The sequence below is a fragment of the Macaca fascicularis genome, chromosome 8, assembly GCF_037993035.2.
Source record: "Macaca fascicularis isolate 582-1 chromosome 8, T2T-MFA8v1.1".
Taxonomy (NCBI): Eukaryota; Metazoa; Chordata; class Mammalia; order Primates; family Cercopithecidae; genus Macaca; species Macaca fascicularis.
This window is the reverse complement of record NC_088382.1, coordinates 60,644,312-60,671,570: the sequence shown is the minus strand read 5'-3', so window position 1 is coordinate 60,671,570 and position 27,259 is coordinate 60,644,312. Positions and strand designations below refer to the sequence as shown.

The 27,259-nt window shown below is 33.4% G+C and overlaps 1 protein-coding gene across 10 annotated transcripts in view; it reads right to left on the bottom strand.

The window, feature by feature from the left end:
- Positions 1-7,163: 7,163 nt before the first annotated feature.
- SNTG1 (syntrophin gamma 1) overlaps positions 7,164-27,259 on the bottom strand; it is an 878,369-nt gene continuing 858,273 nt past the window's right edge. For all 10 annotated transcript variants that reach the window (XM_045398223.3, XM_065519199.2, XM_005563291.5 and 7 more), the window contains one exon: positions 7,164-8,874. In XM_045398223.3, the coding sequence (XP_045254158.2) occupies positions 8,716-8,874 (159 nt within the window). In that variant the 3' untranslated portion in view covers positions 7,164-8,715. The remainder of the gene's footprint in view (positions 8,875-27,259) is intronic.

The following is a 27,259-nucleotide window of genomic DNA, read 5'->3' as shown; positions in this document are numbered from 1 at the left end:
TTAGGAATTTAAAAAAAGTTTTGTTTAATTCTCAATATTCTACTTACATATTTTTGAAGCCCTATACTTAAAAATCAATACTTTGCAAGAGTAATAAATATTAATAGAACAATTAGTTTTATAAACCAGAAAAAAAGAAAATGAGTGAAAATTAGATACGTAACTATAATACAACGATTTAAAAATAATCTGTGGGTTAGAAGACAGATTCTAATGTATATCCTAACACTTATTTTCTTTGTGTAATTTGATAGCATTCTAAAATTTGATTTGGTTTTGGACAATCTAGAAGAAGAATTTATTCAAATGTTTTGCCTAAATATTTATAAGTAATTATGTGTAATTAAATTAATTTATTTCTCAATATTTGATTTGAAAGGATTATAGATGATCTATCTATTTTGAATGTTTCATTCACAAAGTTTGCCCTAAAAATTCAAAATTGCAAGCTGGTTTTATAAAAATAGTCATTTTAACTATTGAATAAATTAGTTTTTAAAAAGGTGGACTGTATAGAGTGGACAGTGTCATGGTTAAAGTAACTAAAATGCCTCAATTTTTTTTCATGCACGTAAGCCACCATACATCATTTGTTGGTGGTGGTGGTGATGGTGAAGTAACATGAGTTTTGAGGTCTCTGGATCTTACTCCATATCCTATGTGCAAACTTGCTCTCAGGCACTCCATTGCACCTCTTGTTTAGCTCTGTAATTTTGTTGTCATTTTCAAGATTATGTCTACCAATTGTGTGAGTTTATATGATAACTATGATTTTTTGCTTCCATTTTCTTTTTTGACAAATAAGAATGGAATGATCTAAATCTCTTCACACCATTGTTTATGATTGACTCTAAACTCTAACTGATTTTCCTCTGACTGAGATTCTGATACCTCTTGCACCAACAGATATTTCTTTTCAATTATCAAAAATTGAGTACTCTGAAAATTCCATAATCAATAACATTAATTGAATGACTTCCACAGGTGTGAAAAGTAAATGGGTTGGACTTCTTTTAAATTGAATTTACCATCTGAATTTGAAAATATTTATTAATTCTCTTTGATAATTCATATTTTCATAAACATTTTGCAACAGTATCATATAAGATTCAAAAACAATGCAGCACAACCAGGAGATAGAGATATTGACCTTATCTGGTATATTTATATGTTTGTAAATATATAAAATTATTTCAGACACTTGACCTTCCCCAACTTTGAGAGCTGGTTAAACAGTCTCTGCAAGTCTATTGTCTTTGCACTTGTGCAGGCAATGGGGAAGGGACGTTGGATGTCAATTGAGGAAGAGCGGGAGTAAACAAAACTAGAACACATAATCATGAACTAATGAGCTGCAGGGCATGCAGATGGACTGAAAACTACATAATTTCTCACTTTCTTGTTTAAAGATGCGATTATTTTTCAGGAGAGAGGACTTAAACATGCACCTGCTGATGTGTGGTAGAAACTGAAGGAAGGCTCACCGGAGAACTGGCCTGGTTGCAGCCTTGCTGCTGCTCCATACCAGTGAGGTGAACCAGTAGCTGAGCAACAACCTGAATGAGTTGCAGCAGTGCCTGGACTCAGTCACAACCTGAGTGAGTTGCAGCAGAACCTACCAAGCATAAAAGCAGTATGTTGCTTGATAATTGCCTTTCAAATATTGTGCAAAATATCTCCTGTGCCTACCATCAATGAAAGTCTACAAGGAAGGAATTTCTGGAAAATGTAGTTCAGTATGACAGATTGACCCATTACAAGCCACCTGAGAAATCAACTATAAAGTACAGAAGGAAAGATAGGATTCCCCCAATATTAATTAATTTGTAATACTTTTAATAACTACTTATATATAAAATTTTTATTTAACAATGGAAATGAGTATTTATTCTTGTTTATTAAGACATCTATTATATCTGTCTTAGTATTTCCAGGATGTTAATTACTTGGATGGATCTTGAAATCTCAAAAGATTAATTTGATTATGCTAATGTAAATAATCAATGCAATGCAAATCTGAAAACATAAGAAGTATGGTACAAATAGTGGAAAAGAATTTTCATTTTTCAGCAACATTTTCATCCTTCTCTACCATGATATGAACCATTGGAGATAATTTTCTGCTATGATAACAGTCATCTTTCCATGCAATCTGTTAGTGAGTCACATCTTGCAAACAAGATGCACTTTAAAGAAAGAGCCCTATCCTGCGACATGTTATAATTAACTTAGGGATGCATCTTTATAAAAGTCTGGATCAAGTTAAGTTCCATCAATACCAATTTTGTTCTTAAACACTGTTAGTTAGTCTACATGTTCTTGGTGGAATCGTTTTCTTTAGTGAGAATAGTTTTGCTATGTTTCCTATATAGTTTCTTATTATTTTATATATAATTAGCCTAACACAACAGCTGTCTCTCATTCAAGAAGTGTTTCATTTCTTTCAGGGTTGTCCCTGTTGTTTCTTATTAACCTTTTGGAAATTTACAAGATACTCCTGTGCAGAGCTTATTCTATCATATTCAAAATGAATACCAATCATACAAATTATGATCACTCATATTCTTGGGAGTATTATAATAACCTGCTGATAGTTTAGATTCCAAGTTTGTTAATTTAGATTTTTTCACAAAGATAAGCACATTTAAGAAAATATTTACAGTTTTCCCTATTCTCATTTGAAATCTATTTATACTTGAACTACACACTATTACACCTTTTTATTATTTCTATTTATCGGGTTTATCAGAGATTTTAATCATCCTGAGAATTTGATCAACCAGAAAGAATTTACTTATTTCTGGCTATTCTCAAACTTGCAATCTCTCCTTTCTTGCTTCTACTTTTATTCTCCATATTGCCAATAAATATAATTTTTTAAAAAGCTACTGATGTAATTTTCTGGGTTAAAATATTCTAAAATCTTCCAATTGTCAATAAACTAAACCTGAAATTCCTTATCATAGCATAAATTATTTTCACAGTTATACCTAATGTTCTCTTTCAGTTTTGGCCTTTATCACAACAATCCCAGGCACAGTTACATTCTTTTGTGTCCTTACATATCTTTGGGTGTTTGCTGTACTGTAAATTTCTGTCCAATGTCATTATGAAGAGTTGCCAGCTATCTCTATTGTCCTCCTACAATTATTTGCAAAGTCTCATCCCATTACATTTTTCCATCTTTGCCTTCTCTTTAGCATAAGTAGATATCAGAAATTCTTAAAAACAAGAGAGTTAGGGAATTGTAAATTAAAACAACGAGAAGTCACTCTACACCTATTAGAGTGGCTAAAATTAAGAACTCTGACAACAAATTTATGGCAAGGGCAAAGAACAATAGAAACTTTCATTTATTGCTTGTGAGAATACAAAATGGCACAGTCACTTTGGTAGGCAATTTGGCAGTTTCTCACAAAACTAAATATATTCCTACCCAATGATCTGATGATTGAATTCATTGATATTTATCCGAATGATTTAATAACTCTATCCACACAAAAGTGGACTCATACATTTCCTTCAATGCAAAATATATGTATATTGTGGGCTGGGTGCAGTGGCTCACTCCTGTAATCCCAGCACTTTGAAAGGCTGAGGCGGTTGAATTGCGTGAGCTCAAAAGTTAGAGACCAGCCTCACCAGGTTAAATATACGTATATTATTGTGGGATTTTTCTTAAATGGAGTTGATATTTCAGGTGTATGTTTCCTTCCTTCTCTCCATACTTGCCTGTGTTAAATTCCTAATCTAGTGGAAACTTTTGAGTTGTAAGACTTTTATGACATTTCTGTTTCCCTGCCTATCATGGCAATTGGGTGCTTCTTGCACCTATAAACAGGGGTGGGAAATATCTGCAGAAAATCAACAAAAATGCTTGATCTGTAGTCCCTAGAGTGTGTAAGACTTAAGGAATAGTAGTATCTGACTCATACCTAGAAAACTCTAAAGCTGGTTGGAGCTGCCAAAGAAGATTGGTGGGCTCCAGTAGACTCAGGGCCAGGATGGTTACAGGACTTATCACAAAAAGAGAGAGAGAGAATAATTCATATTAAATCCAACAATTTATAAAGAGGATAATATGTTATGACCAACTGAATTGATACCAGCAATGCAATGATAGTTCAACATTTGAAAATGAATCAGTGTTACTCAGTATGAAAATCATGTAACCCTTTCAATGATGCTGGAAAAGCCTATGACAGTATTTAGTATTTATTCATAATTTATTATGAACTTTTAAGTTCTTGGCAAACTAGGAAGAAATAGAAACTTGCTTAGTCTGATAAAGACATTTACTGAAAACCCATGCCAACAAAGTGTTTAATGGTGATAGATTGAATGCTTTTCCCCTAAAATCATTACAAGGCAAGGATGTCTACTTTCAACAATTAGTGTTAAACAACAATTTAGTGTTAAATTGGAGGTTTCAACCTGTGTAATATGGTAGGAAGCCAAAATTAAAACGTATTTAATAAAAAGGAATAAATAAAACAGACTCTCTTGTAGATGGCATGGATGTCAACATAGAAAATCTTAATCTACAGAAAAGGCACTAGAATTGATAAACAAATTACAGTGATATCAAATGTCATATTTTTCAGAAGTTGTAACTCAGTTGGGTAAGTAATTTGACAAATACCATCTTTCTTCAAACTTTAGGAGCATTTAGGAGTTAGATGTCTTTTCTTCATAAATATTTGTCAACTAGAACAGATTATGTACCACATAGTCTGCACTTACATATACACAGTTCATATCTTAAACCTTTTAATTGAAGTTAAATCTCTCAGGATCATGTTTTAAACATACGTAAAACTTACAATTCAACCCAAAGAAATGAAAACCCAAATCTGTAAAAAGTATTTGTTTTTATTTTTCAGTATGCTTCATTTAAAAAAGTATGGTTTTATTAGTAGTACATTAATTAACTGAAAGAACGAAGTGACAAATTTTTGTCACAGATATTAATTTACATTTTACAAACATCCACCAAAACAATTAAAAATGAAATAAATATATTTACATTTTATATTTCTGGTATTTTCATTACATTTTAATGTATATAAAATATATAACATTTATAATATTTTATTTGCAAAAGCAAATTCAAATGTGCAAATAAGTGGCATTATGATTTTAAAGTATTCAGTAGAAGAATAAACAATAAAGAACAAATTTAGAGGTATGAATAAAGCAATTTCTTAAGGAGAAATTATAAGCACAGCAGTATTAATAGTAGCAAAATGTGTCTTATTAATATCCAAACGTCTACACTTACCTTAAAAAGTTAAGCACAAGATCATCCTTGTACTTTTAAAGCTTCTCCACACTGCTGATTTCTAGCAGTAATTCTAAATTATTGTTAGGATAATTAATTTTTCTCAGTAATAAATCAAGCTTTTCTTAAATCCAGCATTCAACATAGACAAAGTTCATGATCAAGCTTCAGCACTGTAAATGAGGGAAATGTTGATCTATAAACTAATGAACCCAAAGGAACATTTCTCTCCTTGCATGGCTAATACGGACTCGACATTTATTTTCAAGTAATTGCTTTCTTTTTCTTGCTGAAGGACAGCTTTATGAGAGAAGATTTCAAAATTATAAGTTGGTACACGTCTGAAATATGGGCAAGAAATAATTACCTGATTATCCTCCCATTTTAAAAAAGCTGGATAAGTGTGTTGGGGTATACATTACACATACACTAACTATTAAATTATTTTTTAAATAAATACTTGTTGCAATATAACAAATTATAAATGCCCTTTCTGTAATATGCTTCAGCTTAGATGAATTGTTATTCTTTATCAGGCAAAAGACATTGTTATAGTAGTTAGCAGTTTTCAGATGACTTTGAACTTCATTCTCTGACCTAAATAACAATATTCCCCATTAAGCTTGTGTTATGTACACCATAATGAACCATTTAATGATAACACACACACACACACACACACACTCACACATACACACATAGACACACACCCAATCACACATACATGCTCACATACACCAAGGCACTGGAGGGGTTAACACATTAGCGTTTTGCTGTTAAAATGTGCTCAATGTACAAACTAGGATTTTGTGAATAAATCTCATACATGTAAACCCAAATTATATGAGAGAGATAAATTTATATGTGTTTTTGTTCATTTCTAAGCTTTCTCATTCAAGTAGTCCAAGATATAACAAATGCCAACGACTAATCATCACATTGTAAAGAAAACATTAAACACTAATTGTTAAACTGATGAAAATGAGAATAGTATTTTGTTACTTTTTGACTGTTGTACTAATCATGTTAAATAAAAATCACGGTTTATGTTTTTTTATCAATAGTATCAAAAATAATCACAATGGTATTGTCATAAGTTTTTAATCAAACTGCATTTTACAACTTAATTTAATGTATATTAAATGTATGTACACAAAACATATTCTTTTAATATAATTAATGGTCAGCATTTGACTATATTTATATATATACACACATATATGCATATATATATGCATATGTACGTGTGTGTGTATTCTCCGAGGAGATATATATTTATACATATCTAATTGTGCACCTTTTCCTTCATAACATACATGAGCATAGACTAAATTTTCATAATATCAAAAAAATATAGCTAATAATAGATTTTTTAAATTTTGAAATTGAATGTTTACAAAATTTCACAATTTTTAAATCATTCTATTACAGGTAGGTAAACTATTGAAACTTTTTTCTTTTGCTTATGGATAATTAGCCCACGTCATATTGCCTCAGACCAGATTGTGGACACATTCATGTAACCCCAATATGGGGAACACTGAGATTCAGCTGTGGTTGGAAGCAGAAGTTCTACAATGAACCACCTGCCACAGCTGAAAATTCTAAGTTGGATGTATCCCACTGCTTTTTCTTCGTAAGTTCAGAAGTGGCCTACTACTGAAGCCTGCTTTTGGTGGGCTCCAATTTTACAATGACTGTTGTGTTTGATCAATATAGTGTGCAATCATTCTAAAGTTCTATACTAATTACAAATGTGTACTTAGTTTTATGGTCAAAATACATTACATTGAAACTGTTTATTGCAATTTGTCACAGTTCTTTGGACAAGGTATGTTAGACTCAGTTTAACATTTTCTCAGGGACAATTCTAAACCCTCACTTTTTCTTTTCAATTTTAGGTGTTTACAAATTAATCTGATGCAAAATAAATTAATGAATCATAATGAGTATAAAAACAACTAGATATTAATTTTTAAAATTAATAAATCTGTCCTTTATAGAAATCATTTTGTTTCCTTCTTGAGTGATTTTTAAAAACATATTTGGAAAAAAAGAAAATTGAATCAATTTATTAGATACTTGGTTATATCCACAAGGACACATGTAATACTTGGTTTACCTGGGAGCATGTGTACCAATAAACAAAGTTTTGTTTTGTTATTTCTTACATACACAGTTGACTTTTAAAAATATCTCAAAAAAGCTGTACTAAAGGACAGAGAATGTTTTCCATATTATACAACTAGTTGTATAATACCTGGAATCTCAGTAAATTGCACACCTCTAAGGCTTTCAAATTTCCCAGCCTTCCACATTTACATTCTTAGGACAAAATATCTAAAATAACCTGCATAGTTGACATTACTTAATCACTTTCCATGAAAAGGGAAGATAAAAATTTTTAACTTTTATCTTTAACTATCACCTTTGTTTCTAATAAAATAGTACTGAAATGGAAAAATGTCATTTAATTAGCATATATAATAGATTTGGGACTGCTTTAGAGGGACATTTTAGTTCATGATTAGCTAGTAGACTTCAGATTACAAAGAATTGCTTCTCACACCATATTTGTTTATATTATTTTCTCTACTAAAGTTTTTTGGTTCACTGAAAATTTATGAAACTTTAATTTGATAATAAATCTTCTTAGGTAAAATATAAATCTATTTAAAACCAAAGAAGAAATGAGAGGTTCATGAAATTTTCCATCACTCATAATTAAATTAATACATTATTGGCATACTTGATTGTTGGCAGCTGATAAGACATTTCAGTAACAGTGATTGAAGGGAGAATAGTCCATTCCACATTGTATCTATCATGGGTCAAAGTAATTATCCTTTCGAAGTTCTTTGGAATATTTACAATAAGATAAAAACAATTGGACTGCCAGTGTCAAATCATGGGATGAGAACACGAGGGCAAATTTACATCAGCAAATTAAAGTACATCCTTCTTTGATGTGATTTTTTTGCATGCTCCTTGCTGATTTATGGTTTTTAACTCTTTTATGTCCCTCATAATATAATGATAGGGCTTTGTTTATGACTCTGCCCAACATGTACTAGTCATACAAAATAATCTAAAATACAGAAGTAATCTTTTAATAAGTATTTTATTTATAAGTAGCTTACTATTTTTATATTACTTACATATTTCTTCAAATAATTCATTTTTGTCTCCACTTTTGGTGAAAGCAATATACTTACTGGTACAAAGCAACTGAACTTTTCATATAGTATGTTTCACAGATGTCATCCAGAATGGAAGTGTTTTTGAGGTTCCACATGACCTTCTTTTTTCTGCCAAAATTTCGATTTGCCTCCACTGCCGACTTGGTGATGTTATGGTTTCTCTAGGGTCTAAATGATGAGTAAATGTGTCCTGCTTATATAGTCATGGTGCGTGTCAATGCAGAGCTCAGTACGTCAAGTTGTATACTTTGCTTTGCTCGTGGTAGCAGAGCTGGCAGCAGCAGAAACAGTAGCTTGATTGCCTAAAAATAGAGGGTCCAAACAAGCTACCTTGGCAGCAAAGAAGGAATGAATGCAGTGAAGAACAGCAAATAAATTAGAAAATTCCAACTCCTGAAAGGGAAAGAGAAACAAGTCAGATAACAAAAAAATTAATGTCTTTAAAAATTTATAATAGCTAGATTTTAAAAAAATTTTCAATACACTTATCTAGAATCTGTGATACCTATCATATGGAAACTAATTTCAAATGTAGACATTTTTGGTCAACATGTAAACATCATAAGTATTGAAAATTTATTTCAATACATGGTGGTGGATAAGAGGTAGGGAGGACTAATCATTCTTATCATCTATGAATGTTGTTTTAGCATTGATGAATATATTTTGCCAAAATTTTACTCCTGATAATGTATAATTAAATATAAACTTGGAAGTACTTTTAAAAGTATTTTTATCTCTTTATACACACATTAGAGGATAAATATGAGTTAGAGCAATTTAAAAGTATTCTTGATTATTGTGTAGAATGAGTTAATATTTGCCATAAGAAACTGAATAAAAAAATTCTAGAAGTAAGGGGATATGAACTCTCGTAACCAGAGGATCCAAATGATTCACTTTCAAAAAATAATTCATGTATTAATTTTAATTGTGGCTGGCTGTTTAATGGTGTATGGGGCATATTTGCTAAAAAAAAATAAATAAACTAGAGCTCACTAATTCATTTTGGATTTTTAGAAATAGGTTTCCCATTAAAATACCAAAGGAAATTTGTAACCCATTTACCAGTGGCAACCAAACTATATATGTGAAAACAGAAAAAAGTTATTTCAAAATATAATTATGTCAAAATAGCTATAAAATCATAAAGCAATGCTCAGAATACATTTAGTAAGATGATGTTGCTAGTATTTTTATTAAAGACCATCAATAATCACATAAACATGTTTTAATTCCAAGGTTATTGAAAAATTAATACATTTATGTTCCTAATGAAATCAATACGATTAACTTATCACAAGGAGGATAACTAGATGGTAATAAAGAATATGAAATTTCTGATAAACTCATTGCTATTTTATTATATGTTTCACTACATATATGCAATAAAGAATATAGAATTATAATTGATATGTACATGACTGACTGTTTACAACTTATATGTGGCAGTGGAAAATATTACAAAATATTCAATACATTATGACACATTGTAACATCTGTCATGTACCAGGCAGCTATTTAAATAAAATAATTCATCTGAGGAGCATTTTCTCAGGTCAGGCAACAGGAGTACAATGAACCATAACATATATTCAGGGGTCTCTATAACATAGAAGAAATAGCTATGCTTTCTTAGTAGCTCCCTTCAAAACTTCAATATTTGATAGTTTCCTTTGTGAAACAGCAACTTGTTCTAGAGAATAGAAGAGGTTATTCATTTATTCTAATTCCCTTAGATGTTTCCACCAAAAAAGTTTTTAGTAACTCCATCATAATGATCTTAGAAGCTTTATTTATATAATAATCCACTTCATTGGCACTAGTCATATGTTATTTGTAAATAAGCAAGTTCTCTTTGCTTTAGCTCATCCTGGAAATCCGCAATTCACCCCATCATGCTTGGTGTAGCCAGGTTATTTCCCAAACAAATTTTGAATACTTTCTCTATTATCCCAAATTAAATCCACGTGATGTGAAAGGTTTGGAAATTTTGGGAAAATGTAAAATGTTCTTGCGCGTTGTTAAAAAATAAAACAACAACAAAAAAAATAAGCAATTCACTCTTGGTAAGGAGGAGAATATTGTTGAGTGTTACAAATGGGTAAAAATAGTATGGCAAATAGCTTTTTCTTAAAGGTAATTCTACCACCTCTTTATTAAAATAGAGGTTATATTTTGGTTTACCCAAAATAAACAACCCTTAAATATCTAAGTATCCAGGCATCTTTAGAAAAATGAAAATTTTCAATTATTACCACTTTGTCAATTATTTGTCAATAATTTGATATAGATTGACAGTTTAACCTTTTTATACCCGTTTTGAAGGAGTGATAGACAGGAAATAATAGCCGGTGATTAGAAGAGAAAGCAGGAGACCAAGTTGGATCCAAGTTTGGCTTTTCATTCCAATACCCACACATCTTTCCTCTTTCTCAGTGATCAGCCTTGGCAACCATTTCCACTCCTAGGGTGTCAACGATTCCTCTTATGTAAACTCACACTGCTCATTTACTAATTTCTTCTGTGAGTACTAGAACTGCATTCTTACCACCTATCAAACATCCACTGATGATGAGCATCTATCTATCCATCCACTGACAGCTTCCGCCAAGTTACAGACTTACAAGTTTCCCTTGTAAAAAAAAAAAGTCTTATGATTGTCATGATCCCTCAGATATCACTGAATATAAGCTATCTTCAAAACTGTAAAGAGTCATCCATTCAATAAAATACCAAGTCCTTCCTATGCATCCACTCTTTTTTGTTGTTAAAGTATAGCAGTGAATAAAGCAGACAAAAACAAACAAAGAAACAAAACAGTCCTGATGGGACTTACATTCCAGTGACAGGAGACAAAATGTGACTAAGGGCATAAATAAATTAAGGATAATATGCCAGAATATGACAGTTACAATCAAGAAATAAAGTGGAGGAGACAGCAAAGACTACTCAAGGGGCCGTGGGAAAGGAAAATTCATGTTGCCTTGTATATGGAACTTGAAAGGGACAAAGGAGTGAGCCATTTCCATGTTTGTGGGGAAATATTCCAGACACAAGAATTATAATTTTAAAGGCCCAGAGGTAGGGATGTTCCAGGAGAGTCTGAAGAAAAGCAAGGGCTGTTTTGTCTGAAATGGAATGAATTAAGGAGTACTTAGCAGACAATGAGATCAAAGAATACACTTAGTACGCTGCATGAGCCTTTATGAGTTTTACTATGAGCGACATGGGAAACCATGGGAAATTTTTGAGCAGATGAGTGACAAGCATTGACATAACTCAGAAAATGATGATTCTGGTTAGACTATTGAGAATAAGCTTTATGATAATTGAATTGAAAGAAGGAGGAGAAGTTACAAAGTTTCTATATGGAAATGGTTTGAATTTGGAAGTAGTTTTCAATAACTGGAAAAAAAGTGTTGCTCTGCAAATGGAGGAATTGTGGGAAAAGCAGGTTTGGAAGTAGAGATCAAGATTTTGGTTTCGGGCATGATGCATCTGAACGCATATTAGATATACAGGTGATACGTGGAGAACTGCATATATTAGTGTGGATCTAAGGGAACAATTAGAGTTTAGAATAGAAGTTCAGCTTCTGTCAGCACATAGATGGTAGGTAAAACACTGTGGTCTGGATGAGGAGATCAAGGTGTGCAGGATAGGTAGAAAAAATGACTGAGGACTCATCCCTGCGATTCCACAGTATAAAAATGTAAGAAAGATGGAGAAGAACCAGCAAAGAAGGAATAGCTGTAGTTGTGAAGAAAGTGAGAGTAAAAACCAGGAGTCTTGTAAAATGACAGCTGGAAATCGACCATTGAATTTAGCAACACAGAGGCCATTTTAATTCTTTACAAGAGTCCTTTTGTGGAGAAGTGGAAACAAAAACTTCACAGGAATGACTTAATGAGAGCTTGGGTTTGAAGGTGTTAGAGTTACTACAGGTAAGTCTACCACAGGCAGCTTCTCTTTGAAGAAGAAATCCTTCTTTTCCTTTTAAAAGGGGGCATAGGAATATATCAGTAGGAAATCAAGAATGTTTTTCCAAGGTTTATGAAATTAGTACATATTTGTTGAATTGCTGGCACGAAATAGTTGAGCTCTCAAATCTGAGGACAATTGTAGAAACCGTACTCTTGAGAAGGGTGAGATCTGGTGCAAAAGTAGAGAGGCTGGACATGGATGGAAACCTGGACAATTGATCTGAAGCGGCAGGAGGTAAAGCACAGTATATGGGCACCACTCAAGGAAGGAGGGTAGATTTGGCGGTGTGTAGCTTTCATTCATTCTGTGTTTTAAGTGGGATACAAAGCAAAGTCATATGCTGACAGGATAAAGCAGGAAGTGTTGAGAATTTGGATAAACACTAATTTATAGGTGTTATTTTAGGCACACAATCTGGAATTTATCTTCCTCATTCTGCTTGCTCCTTAAAAGTTTTTAACTCATTTATGCCTGAGACTGCAATTTTTTGAATTTTTGCAATCAGACCTTGGTGATGACCTTGAGAAGCAGAATATAAATAACTCCACATGCTTAGCATTTCAGTAATAGAACGTTAGGCATAAGTGGGTCAATAATCCTTTTTTTTTAATTATTATACTTTAAGTTCTAGGGTGCATGTACACAAAGTGCAGGTTTGTTACATATGTATACATGTGCCTTGTTGGTGTGCTGCACCCATTAACTCGTCATTTACATTAGGTATATCTCCTAATGTTATCCCTCCCCCCTACCCCTCCCCACAATAGGACCCAGTGTGTGGTGCTCCCCTTCCGGTGTCCAAGTGATCTCATTGTTCAATTCCCACCTATGAGTGAGAACATGCAGTGTTTGGTTTTCTGTTCTTGCGATAGTTTGCTAAGAATGATGGTTTCAAGCTGCATCCATGTCACTACAAAGGACACGAACTCATCCTTTTTTTATGGCTGCATAGTATTCCATGGTGTATATGTGCCACATGTTCTTACTCTAGTCTGTCACTGATGGACATTTGGGTTGATTCCAAGTCTTTGCTATCGTGAATAGTGCCGCAATAAACATACGTGTGCATGTGTCTTTATAGCAGCATGACTTATAATCCTTTGGTTATATCCACAGTAATGGGATGGCTGAGTCAAATGGCATTTCTAGTTCTAGATCCTTGAGGAATCACCACACTGATTTCCACAATGGTTGAACTAGTTTACAGTCCCACCAACAGTGTAAAAGTGTTCTTATTTCTCTACATCCTCTCCAGCACCTGTTGTTTCCTGATTTTTAATGATTGCCATTCTAACTGGTGTGAGATGGTATCTCATCGTGGTTTTGATTTGCATTTCTCTGATGGCGAGTGATGATGAGCATTCTTTCATGTGTCTGTTGGCTGTATGAATGTCTTCTTTTGAGAAGTGTCTGTTCATATCCATTGCCCACTTTTTGAAAGGGTTTTTTTTTTTTTCCTTGTAAATTTGATTGAGTTATTTGTAGGTTCTGGATATTAGCCCTTTGTCAGAGGAGTAGATTGCAAAAATTTTCTCCCATTCTGTGGATGGCCTGTTCACTCTGATGGTAGTTTCTTTGGCTATGCAGAAGCTCTTTAGTTTAATTAGATCCCATTTGTCAATTTTGGCTTTTGTTGCTGTTGCTTTTGGTGTTTGACATGAAGTCCTTGCCCATGCCTGTGTCCTGAATAGTATTACCTGGGTTTTCTTCTAGGGTTTTTATGGTTTTAAATCTAACATTTAAGTCTCTAATCCATCTTGAATTAATTTTCATATAAGAAGTAAGGAAAGGATCCAGCTTCAGCTTTCTACTTATGGCTAGCCAATTTTCTCAGCACCATTTATTAAATAGGGAATCCTTTCCCCATTTCTTGTTTCTCGCAGGTTTGTCAAAGATCACATGGCTGTAGATGTGTGGTATTATTTCTGAGGACTCTGTTCTGTTCCATTGGTCTATATCTCTGTTTTGGTAACAGTACCATGATGTTTTGGTTACTGTAGCCTTGTAGTATAGTTTGAAATCAGGTAGTGTGATGCCTCCAGCTTTGTTATTTTGACTTAGGATTGTCTTGGCAATGTGGGCTCTTTTTTGGTTCCATATGAACTTTAAAGCATTTTTTTCCAATTCTGTGAAGAAACTCATTGGTAGCTTGATGGGGATGGCATTGAATCTGTAAATTACCTTGGGCAATATGGTCATTTTCACAATATTGATTCTTCCTATCCATGAGCATGGTATGTTCTTCCATTTGTTTGTGTCCTCTTTTATTTCACTGAGCAGTAGTTTGTAGTTCTCCTTGAAGAGTTCCTTTACATCCCTTGTAAGTTGGATTCCTAGGTATTTTATTCTCTTTGAAGCAATTGTGAATGGGAGTTCATTCATGATTTGACTCTCTATTTGTCTGTTACTAGTGTATAAGAATGCTTGTGTTTTTTGCACTTTGATGTCGTATCCTGAGACTTTGCTGAAGTTGCTTATCAGCTTAAGGAGATTTGGGGTGGAGAGTTCTGCAGATGTCTATTAGGTCTGCTTGCTGCAGAGATGAGTTCAATTCCTGGATATCCTTGTTAATTTTCTGTCTCGTAGATCTGTCTAATGTTGACAATGGGGTGTTGAATTCTCCCATTATTATTGTATGGGAGTCTAAGTCTCTTTGTAAGTCTCTAAGGACTTGCTTTATGAATCTGGGTGCTCCTGTATTGGGTGCATATACATTTAGGATAGTTAGCTCTTCCTGTTGAATTGATCCCTTTACCATTACGTAATGGCCTTCTTTGTCTCTTTTGATCTTTGATGGTTTAAAGTCTGTTTTATCAGGGACTAGGATTGCAACCCCTCCTTTTTTTGTTTTGCATTTGCTTGGTAGATCTTCTTCCATCCCTTTATTTTGAGCCTATGTCTCTGCATGTGAGGTGGGTCTCCCGAATACAGCAAACTGATGGGTCTTGACTCTTTATCCAATTTGTCAGTTTGTGTCTTTTAATTGGACCACTTAGTCCATTTACATTGAAGGTTAATATTGTTATGTGTGAACTTGATCCTGTCATTATGATATTAGCTGGTTATTTTGCTTGCTAGTTGATGCAGTTTCTTCTTAGCATCAATGGACTTTACATTTTGACATGTTTTTGCAATGGCTGGTACCTGTTGTTCCTTTCCTTGTTTAGTGCTTCCTTCAGGATCTCTTGTAGGGCAGGCCTGCTGGTGACAAAATCTCTAAGTATTTGCTTGTCTGTAAAGGATTTTATTTCTCCTTCACTTATGAAATTTAGTTTGGTTGGGTATGAAATTCTGGGTTTAAAATTCTTTTCTTTAAGAATGTTGAATATTGTCCCCCACTCTCTTCTGGCTTGGAGAGTTTCTGCCAGTGATCTCCTGTTAGTCTGATGGGCTTCCCTTTGTGTGTAACCTGACCTTTCTCTCTGACTGCCCTTAACATTTTTTCCTTCATTTCAACTTTGGTGAATCTGACAATTATGTGTCATGGATTTGTTCTTCTCTAGGAGTATCTTTGTGGCGCTCTCTATATTTCCTGAATTTGGATGTTGGCCTGCCTTACTAGGTTGGGGAAATTCTCCTGGATGATATCCTGCAGAGTGGTTTCCAACTTGGTTCCATCTTCCCCATCACTTTCAGGCACATCAATCAGACATAGATTTCGTCTTTTCACATAATCCCATACTTCTTGGAGGCTTTGTTCATGTCTTTTAACTCTTTTTTTCTCCACACTTCTCTTCTCACTTCATTTCATTCATTTGATCTTCAATCACTGATACTCTTTCTTCCAGTTGATGAAGTCGGTTACTGAAGCTTTTTCATTTGTCACGTATTTCTCATATTATGGTTTTCATCTCTATCAGTTCTTTTAAGGTCTTCCTGCATTGATTATTCTAGTTATCCATTCATCCATTCTTTTTTTAAGGTTTTTAGTTTCTTTGCACTGGTTACGTAGTTCATCCTTTAGCTCTGAGAAGTTTGATCAATTGGGGCCTTCTTCTCTCAACTCATTAAAGTCATTCTCTATCCAGCTTTGTTCCATTGCTGGCGATGAGCTGCTTTCCTTTGGAGGGGGAGTTGCACTCTGATTTTTTGAATTTCCAGCTTTTCTGCACTGCTTTTTCCCCATCTTTGCAGTTTTATCTGCCTTTGGTCTTTGATGATGGTGACATACTGATGGGGTTTTGGTGTGGGTGTCCTTTCTGCTTGTTAGTTTTCCTTCTAACAGTCAGGACCCTTAGCTGTAGGTCTGCTGGAGTTTGCTTGAGTTCCACTCTAGACCCTGTTTGCTGGGGTATCAGCAGTGGAGGCTGCAGAAGATAGAATATTGCTGCATAGAAAGTGTTGCTGTCTGATTCTTGCTCTGGAAGCTTCGTCTCAGGGGTGTACCCTGCCGTGTGAGGTGTCGGTCTGCACCTAGTTGGGTATATCTCCCAGTTAGGCTACTCAGGGGTCAAGGACCCACTTGAGCAGGCAGTCTGTCTGTTCTCAGATCTCAACCTCCATGCTGGAAGATCCACTGCTCTCTTCAAAGCTATCAGACAGGGACATTTACCTGTGCTGAGGTTTCTGTTGCTTTTTGTTTAGCTATGCCGTGTCCCCAGAGGAGGAGTCTACAGAGGCAGGCCAGTCTCCTTGAGCTGCGATGGGCTCCACCCAATTCGAGCTTCCCGGTGGCTTTGTTTACCCACTTAAGCCTCAGCAATGGTGGGTGCCCCTCCCCCAGCCTTGTTGCTGCCTTACAGTTAGATCTCAGACTGCTGTGCTGGCAATGCGGGAGGCTCTGAGGGTGTGGGACCTCCAGGCCAGGTGTGGGACATAATCTCCTGGTGTGCCATTTGCTAAAACCCTTGGTAAAGTGCAGTATTAGGGTGGGAGTTACCCGATTTTCCAGGTGTTGTGTGTCTCAGTTTCCCTTGGCTAGGAAAAGGGATTCCCTTCCCCTTTGCACTTCCCAGGTGAGGCGATGCCTCACCCTGCTTCAGCTCTCGCTGGTCGGGCTGCACCAGCTGACCAGCACCGATTGTCCAGCACTCCCCAGTGAGATGAACCTGGTACCTCAGTTGAAAATGCAGAAATCGCCCATCTTGTGTGTCACTCACGCTGGGAGCTGGAGGCTGGAGCTCTTCCTATTGGTCCATCTTGGGGGTGCCTCCCCCGTCGGTCAATAACTCTTGAGTCCTCTGAACACCACTGAGAGCCAACTAAGTCACCGTCTACATTTGCATACGTTTCCCACAGTAAAATGATCATGCAACATTCAATAGATCTTTAAACCATAACTGAAGTAAGTCTTCTAAAATGTGAGGACAAAAAAATATTAAACTGCTGAAAACTTACATTTTGTAAATCTCTTGCTTAATAGCATTATCATGTTTCCATTATGGCTCTTGATTTCAAGATAGGTTTCTTTTTCATTTCTACTGTGATTGTCATCCCTTTTTCAAGGCCAGATTTAACTCTAATATTCTTCATGCCCTTGCAGTCATTAGAGAAAAACAAATCTCTCCATCATTATTCATAGAAGGTTTATCTATTGCTAAAGCCATTATGGTCAGATTTGTTTATGTCATTATTGTGTAAGTGAATATGTTTCCTGGTTTGACATCTCCTTTATGTGTCATTCACTTTTTGCTGCAGCAACCTTAGGGAGATATAGTTCACATACTATGATACTCAACTGTTTAAACCATGCAATTCAGTGGATTTTATAATATTCACAGTTGTACAAGTATCATCATCAAATTTTAGAACATTTTTATTGCTCCAAAAAATATATCCTGTACCCAGTACAAGTCACTCGTCATTTCCTCTCTCTTCAGCTTCTGATAAGCATTATTATTATTATTTTTTGTCTTTCTATTGGTTTGCTTTTTGTGGACATCTCATATAAATAACATCATACATATAAGATATTTGCTATTGTCTGCATTCACTTAACACACTATTTTCAAGGTGCACCCATGTTGTAGCATAGATAGTTCTTCTTTTCTCTTCATTGATGAATATTTCCTGATGTGGACATATCTCTTCCTTCCCATCCATCACCTGTTGAACATTTGGGTTGTTTCTACTTTTTATATTTTTGTGGATAAAGCTGCTGTGAACATCTGTGTACAGTTTCTTTTTTGTGTGTTTGGGAATATCTTCTATTTGCTCTTGAATATACCTAGAAGTGGAATTGCTGGGTCATATGACAACTTCAACTTGCACTTTTTCAGAAAACGTGGAAATTTTGTCTAAATGAGTTACCACATTTTACATTCTCACTAGCAAAAGATGAGCGCTCCAATTTCTCTACATCCTCACAAATCATCATTATTGTCTAGTTTCTTCTTTTTAAATAATTATAGCCATCCTATAGAATGAGAAGCTGTATTTTACTGTGGTTTTGATTTGCATTTTGATGACTAATGATTTGAGCCTCATTTCTTGTGCTTATTGGCAATTTGAATATCTTCTCTGGAAAAATGTCAATTTGAATCCTTTGTCAATTTTTATTTGGGGTATTTATGTTTCTATTTCAAATTCTAAAAATCTTTTATATATTTGCATACAGTCTCCTTAACAGATAAATGATTTGAAAATGTTTCTGCCAATCTGCAAGTTGTATTTCACCTTTTTTATAGTATTACTCAGCAGAAGTGCTTTAAATTTTGAAAAAGTCAAATTTGTCTATTTTTTCCCCTTTGATTCTTGTGCTTTTCCCCTTTGATACTTGTGCTTTTGGTGTGAAATGTAAGCACAATTGTCAAACCCAAGGTTACAAAAATTTAATCCCATGTTTTCTTCAGATAGGTTTACAGTTTTAGCTCTTAGATATATTTCCATGTTTCATTTTTAAGTATTTTTTGTTTGTTTGTTTATGGTGTGAGGAAAGGACCCAACTTAACTTTTTGGATTAGATGACCAGCACTGTTTATTGAAAAACCTGTTCCTTTCCACATTCTATTGTGTTGAAAAGCATGGCAGAAGACAGTTAACAATAAGTAAGGTTCATTTCTAGACTCTCAATTGTATTTCAGTGTTCTATATGTCCATTCTTATGACAATACCACAAAGCCATGGTGACCATAGCCTTGTAGTGTTCTGAAATATGGAACTGTGGGTCCTTTCCAACTTATTTGCCAAGATTATTTTGGCTATACTGGATTGCATATACATTCAAGATCAGCTTGTCCATTTCTGAATAAAAGGTAGTTGGCATTTTAATGGAGATTTCTTAAATCTGCACATTAATTTTGGAATATTTTCATATTAAAAATATAAAGTCTTCTAATTTATGCACATGGGATGTAGCTCCCCTTATTTAAATCTTCTTGAAATTCTTTCCATGCTTTGTAGTTTTCAGTACACAATATTTCCACCTTTTTGGTTAAATATATTCCTTAGAATTTTTTTGATGCTATTATGATTTTTTTTTCTTAATTTTAGCTACTCTAATCCACTGCTATCATATAAAAATACATCTGATTTTTGTGCATTGGGATTATATGCTGCAACCGTGCAGAAGTCATTTACTAGTTAGCACTAACAGTTTTCTTAGTGAATTCATGAACATTTTTTATATTTAAGTTTGTATCATCTAGCCTTGACTAGAAATTCCAACACAAGGTTGATGAAAGTGGAGAGAGCATACATCATTTTCTTATTCCTGATTGTAGGGGGAACACATACATTCTTTCTATACTTAGTTGTCCTCAATATACTTGTTATGAAATTGTATTTTTTTCTTATTTTTGAATCCATTACAATGATTATGTATTTTTGTCCTTTATTCAATTAATATGGTATTTTGCATTATTGATTTTAAGACACACACACACACACACACACACACACACACACAAACATATATATATATCATACATTACAGAATATATATCAAGTGATCATGGTGTATAATAATTTTTGATTGTTGCTGGATTTGGTTTGCAAGAATTGTGTTAAAGATTGTTTCATCTACCCCCATTAGAGATATTGATCTATGGCTTTCTTCTCATCTGATGGTTTTGGTTTTGCTATGAAGCCAATTTGAAACTCAAATAAGCAGGGGAGTGTTTCCTCTTTTTCTGTATTTTGAAAATATTGTGAAAGATTGGTAATAATTGTTTTTTCATTGTTTAGTGGAGTTCATCAGAGAAACCTCTTGATTTGGGGCTTTTTCTTGTGGCAGGTGTTTTAAAAATACCATTTAAATACCTTTCCTTCTTTTAGGTATATTCTAATTATTTATTCCTCTTTGGGTCAGTTTCATTGGTTGGTGTTATTCTCGGAGTGTACACACTTCAATTAATTATGTAAATCTTTAGCAATTATTTATAGTTATGTTTTTCTTTTTAATATCTAAAATATACTTTCTTTTATTTCTGATTAAAAAAAATGAACCTTCTCTCTCACTGGTTATCTAGTTAAAGTTTTGTCATTCTTGCTAACCTTTTAAAAGTCTAAATTTGAGGTTTTCTAATTTCTTTAATTGTTTATGTATTCTCTTTTTATTTCTGGTCTAAATTTATAATTGTTCTCCTTCCTGCTTTCTTTGTGTTTACTTTGCTGTTTTCTCTAGTTTCTGATTGAGAAAGATTAGATATTTAAGTCTTTTATTATTTAATATAACATTTGAAGTTAAAATTTTTCTCTAAACAAACTATAGCTGCATAGCATAAGTTTTAGGATGATGAGATTTCATTGTTATTTATCTCCCAATAATTTATAATTTCACTGTGATTTTCCTTTTGACCCATTGGTTATTTAGGAATTTGTTTTTAGTATCCTCATGTTTGTATATGTTTCAATTGTTCTTTTCTTATTCATTTCTAATTGTATTCCACTGTGTTCATAGAACATAATTTGTATTATTTTAACTGTTTTAAATGTAGTGAGGCTTGATTTATAACCTGACATATACGTGGTCTTAGATAATGTTGCTTGTATTCTGGTTAAAAATGTGTGTTCTTCTGTAATAGGGTGGAGAGTCTAAACAGGTCAGCATATCTGGTTGTTTACCATGCTGACCAAGTCAATATCCTGTTACTTTTCTGCCTCATTGTTCTATCCACTAGTTAAAATGGTGTATTGAAGTCTATAACTAACTGGTGGTACTTTCCATTTTCTCTTTGATTTCACCTCATTTGTTCCATAAATTTTGGAACTCTGTCATTATCACAAATATGCTTATAATTGTTATATCTCCTTGAAAAACTGATTCATTTTTCACTAAAAAATGCCCTTTTTAGTATCTTGAAACAATTTTTGACTTAAAACCTTTTGTGTAAAATTACTATAGTTACTCAAGTTCTTTTCTCATTATTGTATGCAAGATATATGTTTTTGTATCCTTTTATTTGCAACCTACATGTGTGTTTAGCTGTAAAGCTTGGATAATTCTACTTCTAGGAAGATGGGGTAGACATATCTGTCCCTTTTACTCCCACTAAGTAGGACTGAATTCTTTGCATATTATATGTAAAACAAACATAAGGAAACTTTAAAGGTAAATATTAGTGAGATAAATCCACCCACCCTACTCAGGGTGGGATCAGTGAAAGCCTACTGGGGAACTGGATCTCCTACTCTTTTACAGTAGTTGTGAAGAGCCCACTGTTCAACTCCCAATGGAGGTAAAGTAGTAAACCTGAAATTCTACAACTACCTGGCAGGAGCAACATGGCACTCTCCATTACCTTGATAAAGCTGTATCAATGGAAATTGCATAAAACATAATGTTTAAGTAAGATTTGGAATCTCATAACTAAATAACAAAAATGTTTAATTCCAATAGAAGATCACTCATCATACCACGAACCAGTGAAAACTCAAATTGAATGGAAAAAAATTCAAAAGATGCCAGCAGTGAGATGACATAGATTTTAGAATCAGTTGACAAATATTTTAAAGCAGTCACAAAGTTGTTCCAATAAGTGATTATCACCATGCTTACAACAAATGAAAGTGTAGAAAGTCTCAGAAAAGAAACAGAAATTCTAGGAAGAAATAAAAGACATAAAAAAGAATAAAATAAAAATTTTAGAACTGCAGATGACATGATTGTATATTTAGAAAACCCCATTGTCTCAGCCCAAAATCTCCTTAAGCTGATAAGCAACTTCAGCAAAGTCTCAGGATACAAAATTAATGTGCAAAAATCACAAGCATTCTTATACACCAGTAAAGGACAAACAGAGAGCCAAATCAGGAATGAACTTCCATTCACAATTGCCTCAAAGAGAATCAAATACCTAGGAATCCAACTTACAAGGGATGTAAAGGACCTCTTCAAGGAGAACTACAAACCACTGCTCAGTGAAATACAAGAGGACACAAACAAATGGAAGAACATACCATGCTCATGGATAGGAAGAATCAATATCATTAAAATGGCCATACTGCCCAAGGTTATTTATAGATTCAATGCCATCCCCATCAAGCTACCAATGAGTTTCTTCACAGAATTGGAAAAAACTGCTTTAAAGTTCATATGGAACCAAAAAAGAGCCCGCATCTCCAAGACAATCCTAAGTCAAAAGAACAAAGCTGGAGGCATCACGCTACCTGACTTCAAACTATACTACAAGGCTACAGTAACCAAAACAGCATGGTACTGGTACCAAAACAGAGATATAGACCAATGGAACAGAACAGAGTCCTCAGAAATAATACCACACATCTACAGCCATCTGATCTTTGACAAACCTGAGAGAAACAAGAAATGGGGAAAGGATTCCCTATTTAATAAATGGTGCTGGGAAAATTGGCTAGCCATAAGTAGAAAGCTGAAATTGGATCCTTTCCTTACTCCTTATATGAAAATTAATTCAAGATGGATTAGAGACTAAATGTTAGACCTAATACCATAAAAATCCTAGAGGAAAACCTAGGTAGTACCATCCAGGACATAGGCATGGGCAAAGACTTCATGTCTAAAACACCAAAAGCAACGGCAGCAAAAGCCAAAATTGACAAATGGGATCTCATTAAACTAAAGAGCTTCTGCACAGCAAAAGAAACTACCATCAGAGTGAACAGGCAACCTACAGAATGGGAGAAAATTTTTGCAATCTACTCATCTGAAAAAGGGCTAATATCCAGAACCTACAAAGAACTCAAACAAATTTACAAGAAAAAAACAAACCACCCCATCAAAAAGTGGGCAAAGGATATGAACAGACATTTCTCAAAAGAAGACATTCATACAGCCAACAGACACATGAAAAAATGCTCATCATCACTGGCCATCAGAGAAATGCAAATCAAAACCACAATGAGATACCATGTCACAACAGTTAGAATGGCGATCATTAAAAAGTCAGGAAACAACAGGTGCCAGAGAGGATGTGGAGAAATAGGAACACTTTTACACTGTTGGTGGGATTGTAAACTAGTTCAACCATTATGGAAAACAGTATGGCGATTCCTCAAGGATCTAGAACTAGATGTACCATATGACCCAGCCATCCCATTACTGGGTATATACCCAAAGGATTATAAATTATGCTGCTATAAAGATACATGCACACGTATGTTTATTGCAGCACTATTCACAATAGCAAAGACTTGGAATCAACCCAAATGTCCATCAGTGACAGATTAGATTAAGAAAATGTGGCACATATACACCATGGAATACTATGCAGCCATAAAAAAGGATGAGTTTGTGTCCTTTGTAGGGACATGGATGCAGCTGGAAACCATCATTCTTAGCAAACTATCGCAAGAACAGAAAACCAAACACCGCATGTTCTCACTCATAGGTGGGAACTGAACAATGAGATCACTTGGACTCAGGAAGGGGAACATCACACACCGGGGCCTATCATGGGGAGGGGTGAGGGGGGAGGTATTGCATTGGGAGTTATACCTGATGTAAATGACGAGTTGATGGGTGCAGCACAGCAACATGGCACAAGTATACATATGTAACAAACCTGCACGTTATGCACATGTACCCTACAACTTAAAGTATAATAATAATAAACAAATTAAAAAAAATTTAGAACTGATAAATATAATAACAGAAATAAAAAAACTGAATAGATGGCTCAACAGCAGAAAGAAGAGAACAGAAGAATCAGTGAACTGGATAAAAGAATTGTGAAAATTAACCAGCTAGAATAAACGGTATAAGAAAGATTGAAAAAAGGAAAGACTATTCAATGAACTGTGAGACTAAAACAAATATATATATGTACTATTCATGTCTTCAGAGTCAAAAAAATGAGGAGAAAAATTAAGGAACTGCAAAATATTGAAAGAAATTATAGCGGAAAATTCATTGAAATTGGTGAAAGACTAAATTCTTTAGATTTAAGAGACTAAGTGAAACACAAAGAGGATAAACTCAAAGAAATCCTTGCCAACACACATCATAGTCAACTTCTGAAAACTAGACAGCAAAAAGTCTTGAGAGCAGCAAGAGAGAAATAAAACCTTACCTATAGGAGAACACAAGTCAAATGACAGAGAATTTCTCATCAGAAATCATACAGTCAGAAGGAAGTGGCACAAGATTTTTCAACTGCTGAAAGAAAACAACTGTCAATCCTGAATCCTATATCCATCAAAACAGTGTTTCAGAAATCAAGGGAAAATGAAGACATTCTCAGCTAAAGATAAACAAAGTAAACTTATAATAAGACCTATCCTAAAAACATGGCTTAAAAAGGACAAAAAGAGAAAATAATTAAAGAAGCTATCTTGGAACTTAGGAAGAAAGAAAGAATATGGTAAGAAAAGTGATTGATAAATATTTTATTTCTGCTTTTGAGTTTTCTAATTTATACTTGGGTATTGAAACAAAAATTGTAACATTGTCTGATTTGGTTCTTATTATATGTAAATAAAATATTTTAAAATATTATATAAAGAACAGTATAAAATATGAAATATAAAACATAATATATTTATATATTATAAATATAAACTATATTTATAATAAATATTATATGTTAATATATGCTTAAATATAATATATAAATATTATAAACTATAATATATTATATATTATAAAATGTAAAATATAAAGTAGGTAAAGAGACATAATATGTTAAAGTTTCTACACCTAACTGATAAGATGTTGATTTCACTAGAATATGAAGATATATACAAAATGTAACCCTGAGAGTAACCACTAAAAACAGTATATGTTAAAGTACACTCAAAAACGTTGTGGATGAAATTGATTTCTAAAACAATATGTTCAAAAAAGGCACATGAAGGCAGAAAAATTAAAACAGAAAAATGGAAAAAAGAACAAAATTCAAATATATAATGATAAGTATGTCAGCACATCAATAATTAAAATGAAAGTAAATTATCTAAATATACCAATCAATACACAGATATTGGCAGAATAGATTAAAAAACATGACCCAAATATATGCTATCTACAAGCTCACTTTAAATATAATGATACAGTTATATTTAAAGTAAAAGACTGATAAAAGATATATCATGCATATTTTTATGAAGAAAAGTGACTAGTGACTCTATTAGCATTAGATGAGCTAAACTTCAAAGTAAAGAAAATTATGGGACAAAATAAGACAAATTAATTAATAATAAAAGTATAAATCTATAAGAAAAACATATCAACTCTAAATATGTATGCATCAAATAACTTAGATGCAAACTATGTAAAGCAGAAACTGATAGAATTGAAAGGTGAAATAGATAAATACACAATTACATCGAAGACTTCAACATCCTCTTAACAATTGGTAAAGAGTAAAACAGAACGTCAGCAGGAATATAGAAGAATTAGAAAACACCATCAAATGACAAGATCAAACTAACATTTTTAGAACTTTTGGACAACACAAATAGAATATACATTATTTGCAAGTTTCTGTAGAAACTTGACCATACTGGGGGCATAGAACAAATCTCAATACATTTAAATAATTAAATCATAGAAGGTGTGTTTTCTGACCACAGAAGAATCAGTAACAGAAAGCAAACAAAAACAATTTCTGACACTTGAAAATGAAGCCACAGAATTATAAATAATCCATTACATACAAAAAAGTCTCAAAAGAAATAAAAGAATACATTGAACTGAATAACGATAAAAACAAAACAGGGTCAGGGTGCAGGTGTTCTGCTTTGACTGTTTCAATGGCAATATCTTGATTGTAGTCATATATATACTAGAGTACTTTTCAATTAAAAAATTTAAACTATTTCTCATGAGAGCATAATATAGTTACATCATTTAAGGAAATTTATTATGTTAATCTCTGCCTTCCGTTGGAATGTTTAATATATTTGCTTTTAATGCAATTATAGATATGGTGATATTTATATTCACTTTACATCATAAATTTTTATTTTTATTCCTTTAATTTTCCATTACTATTTTTATTTTGGGTGTTATACCACTATAAATGTACATGTGTATATGTATATACTTTCATATAAATTATATATAAATATATACTATATAGATATAATTTTAATTCTCCTATTTTTATCATTAGTTATTTTATTAGTTATTTGGAGGGATATAATAATATTTTAAAATATTCTAGTTCAGAATAATGACAGTATCAATAGTGCTCAAAAATTTGCTTCTATAAAACTCTGTTCCCCCCACTTCTTTGTGTTATTATTGTCATACGCTTTACATCTTTATACATTACAAGCTGAAAGACACAGTGATATAATTATCATTTTATGAATTTTTCTTTTAAATCAGTTAGAAGTATAACACCAATAAAAATGCATTTATACTGTCACTTATATTGAATTATGTATTACCTTTAACAGTGTTTTTATTATTTCTAAGTGTGTATTCAAG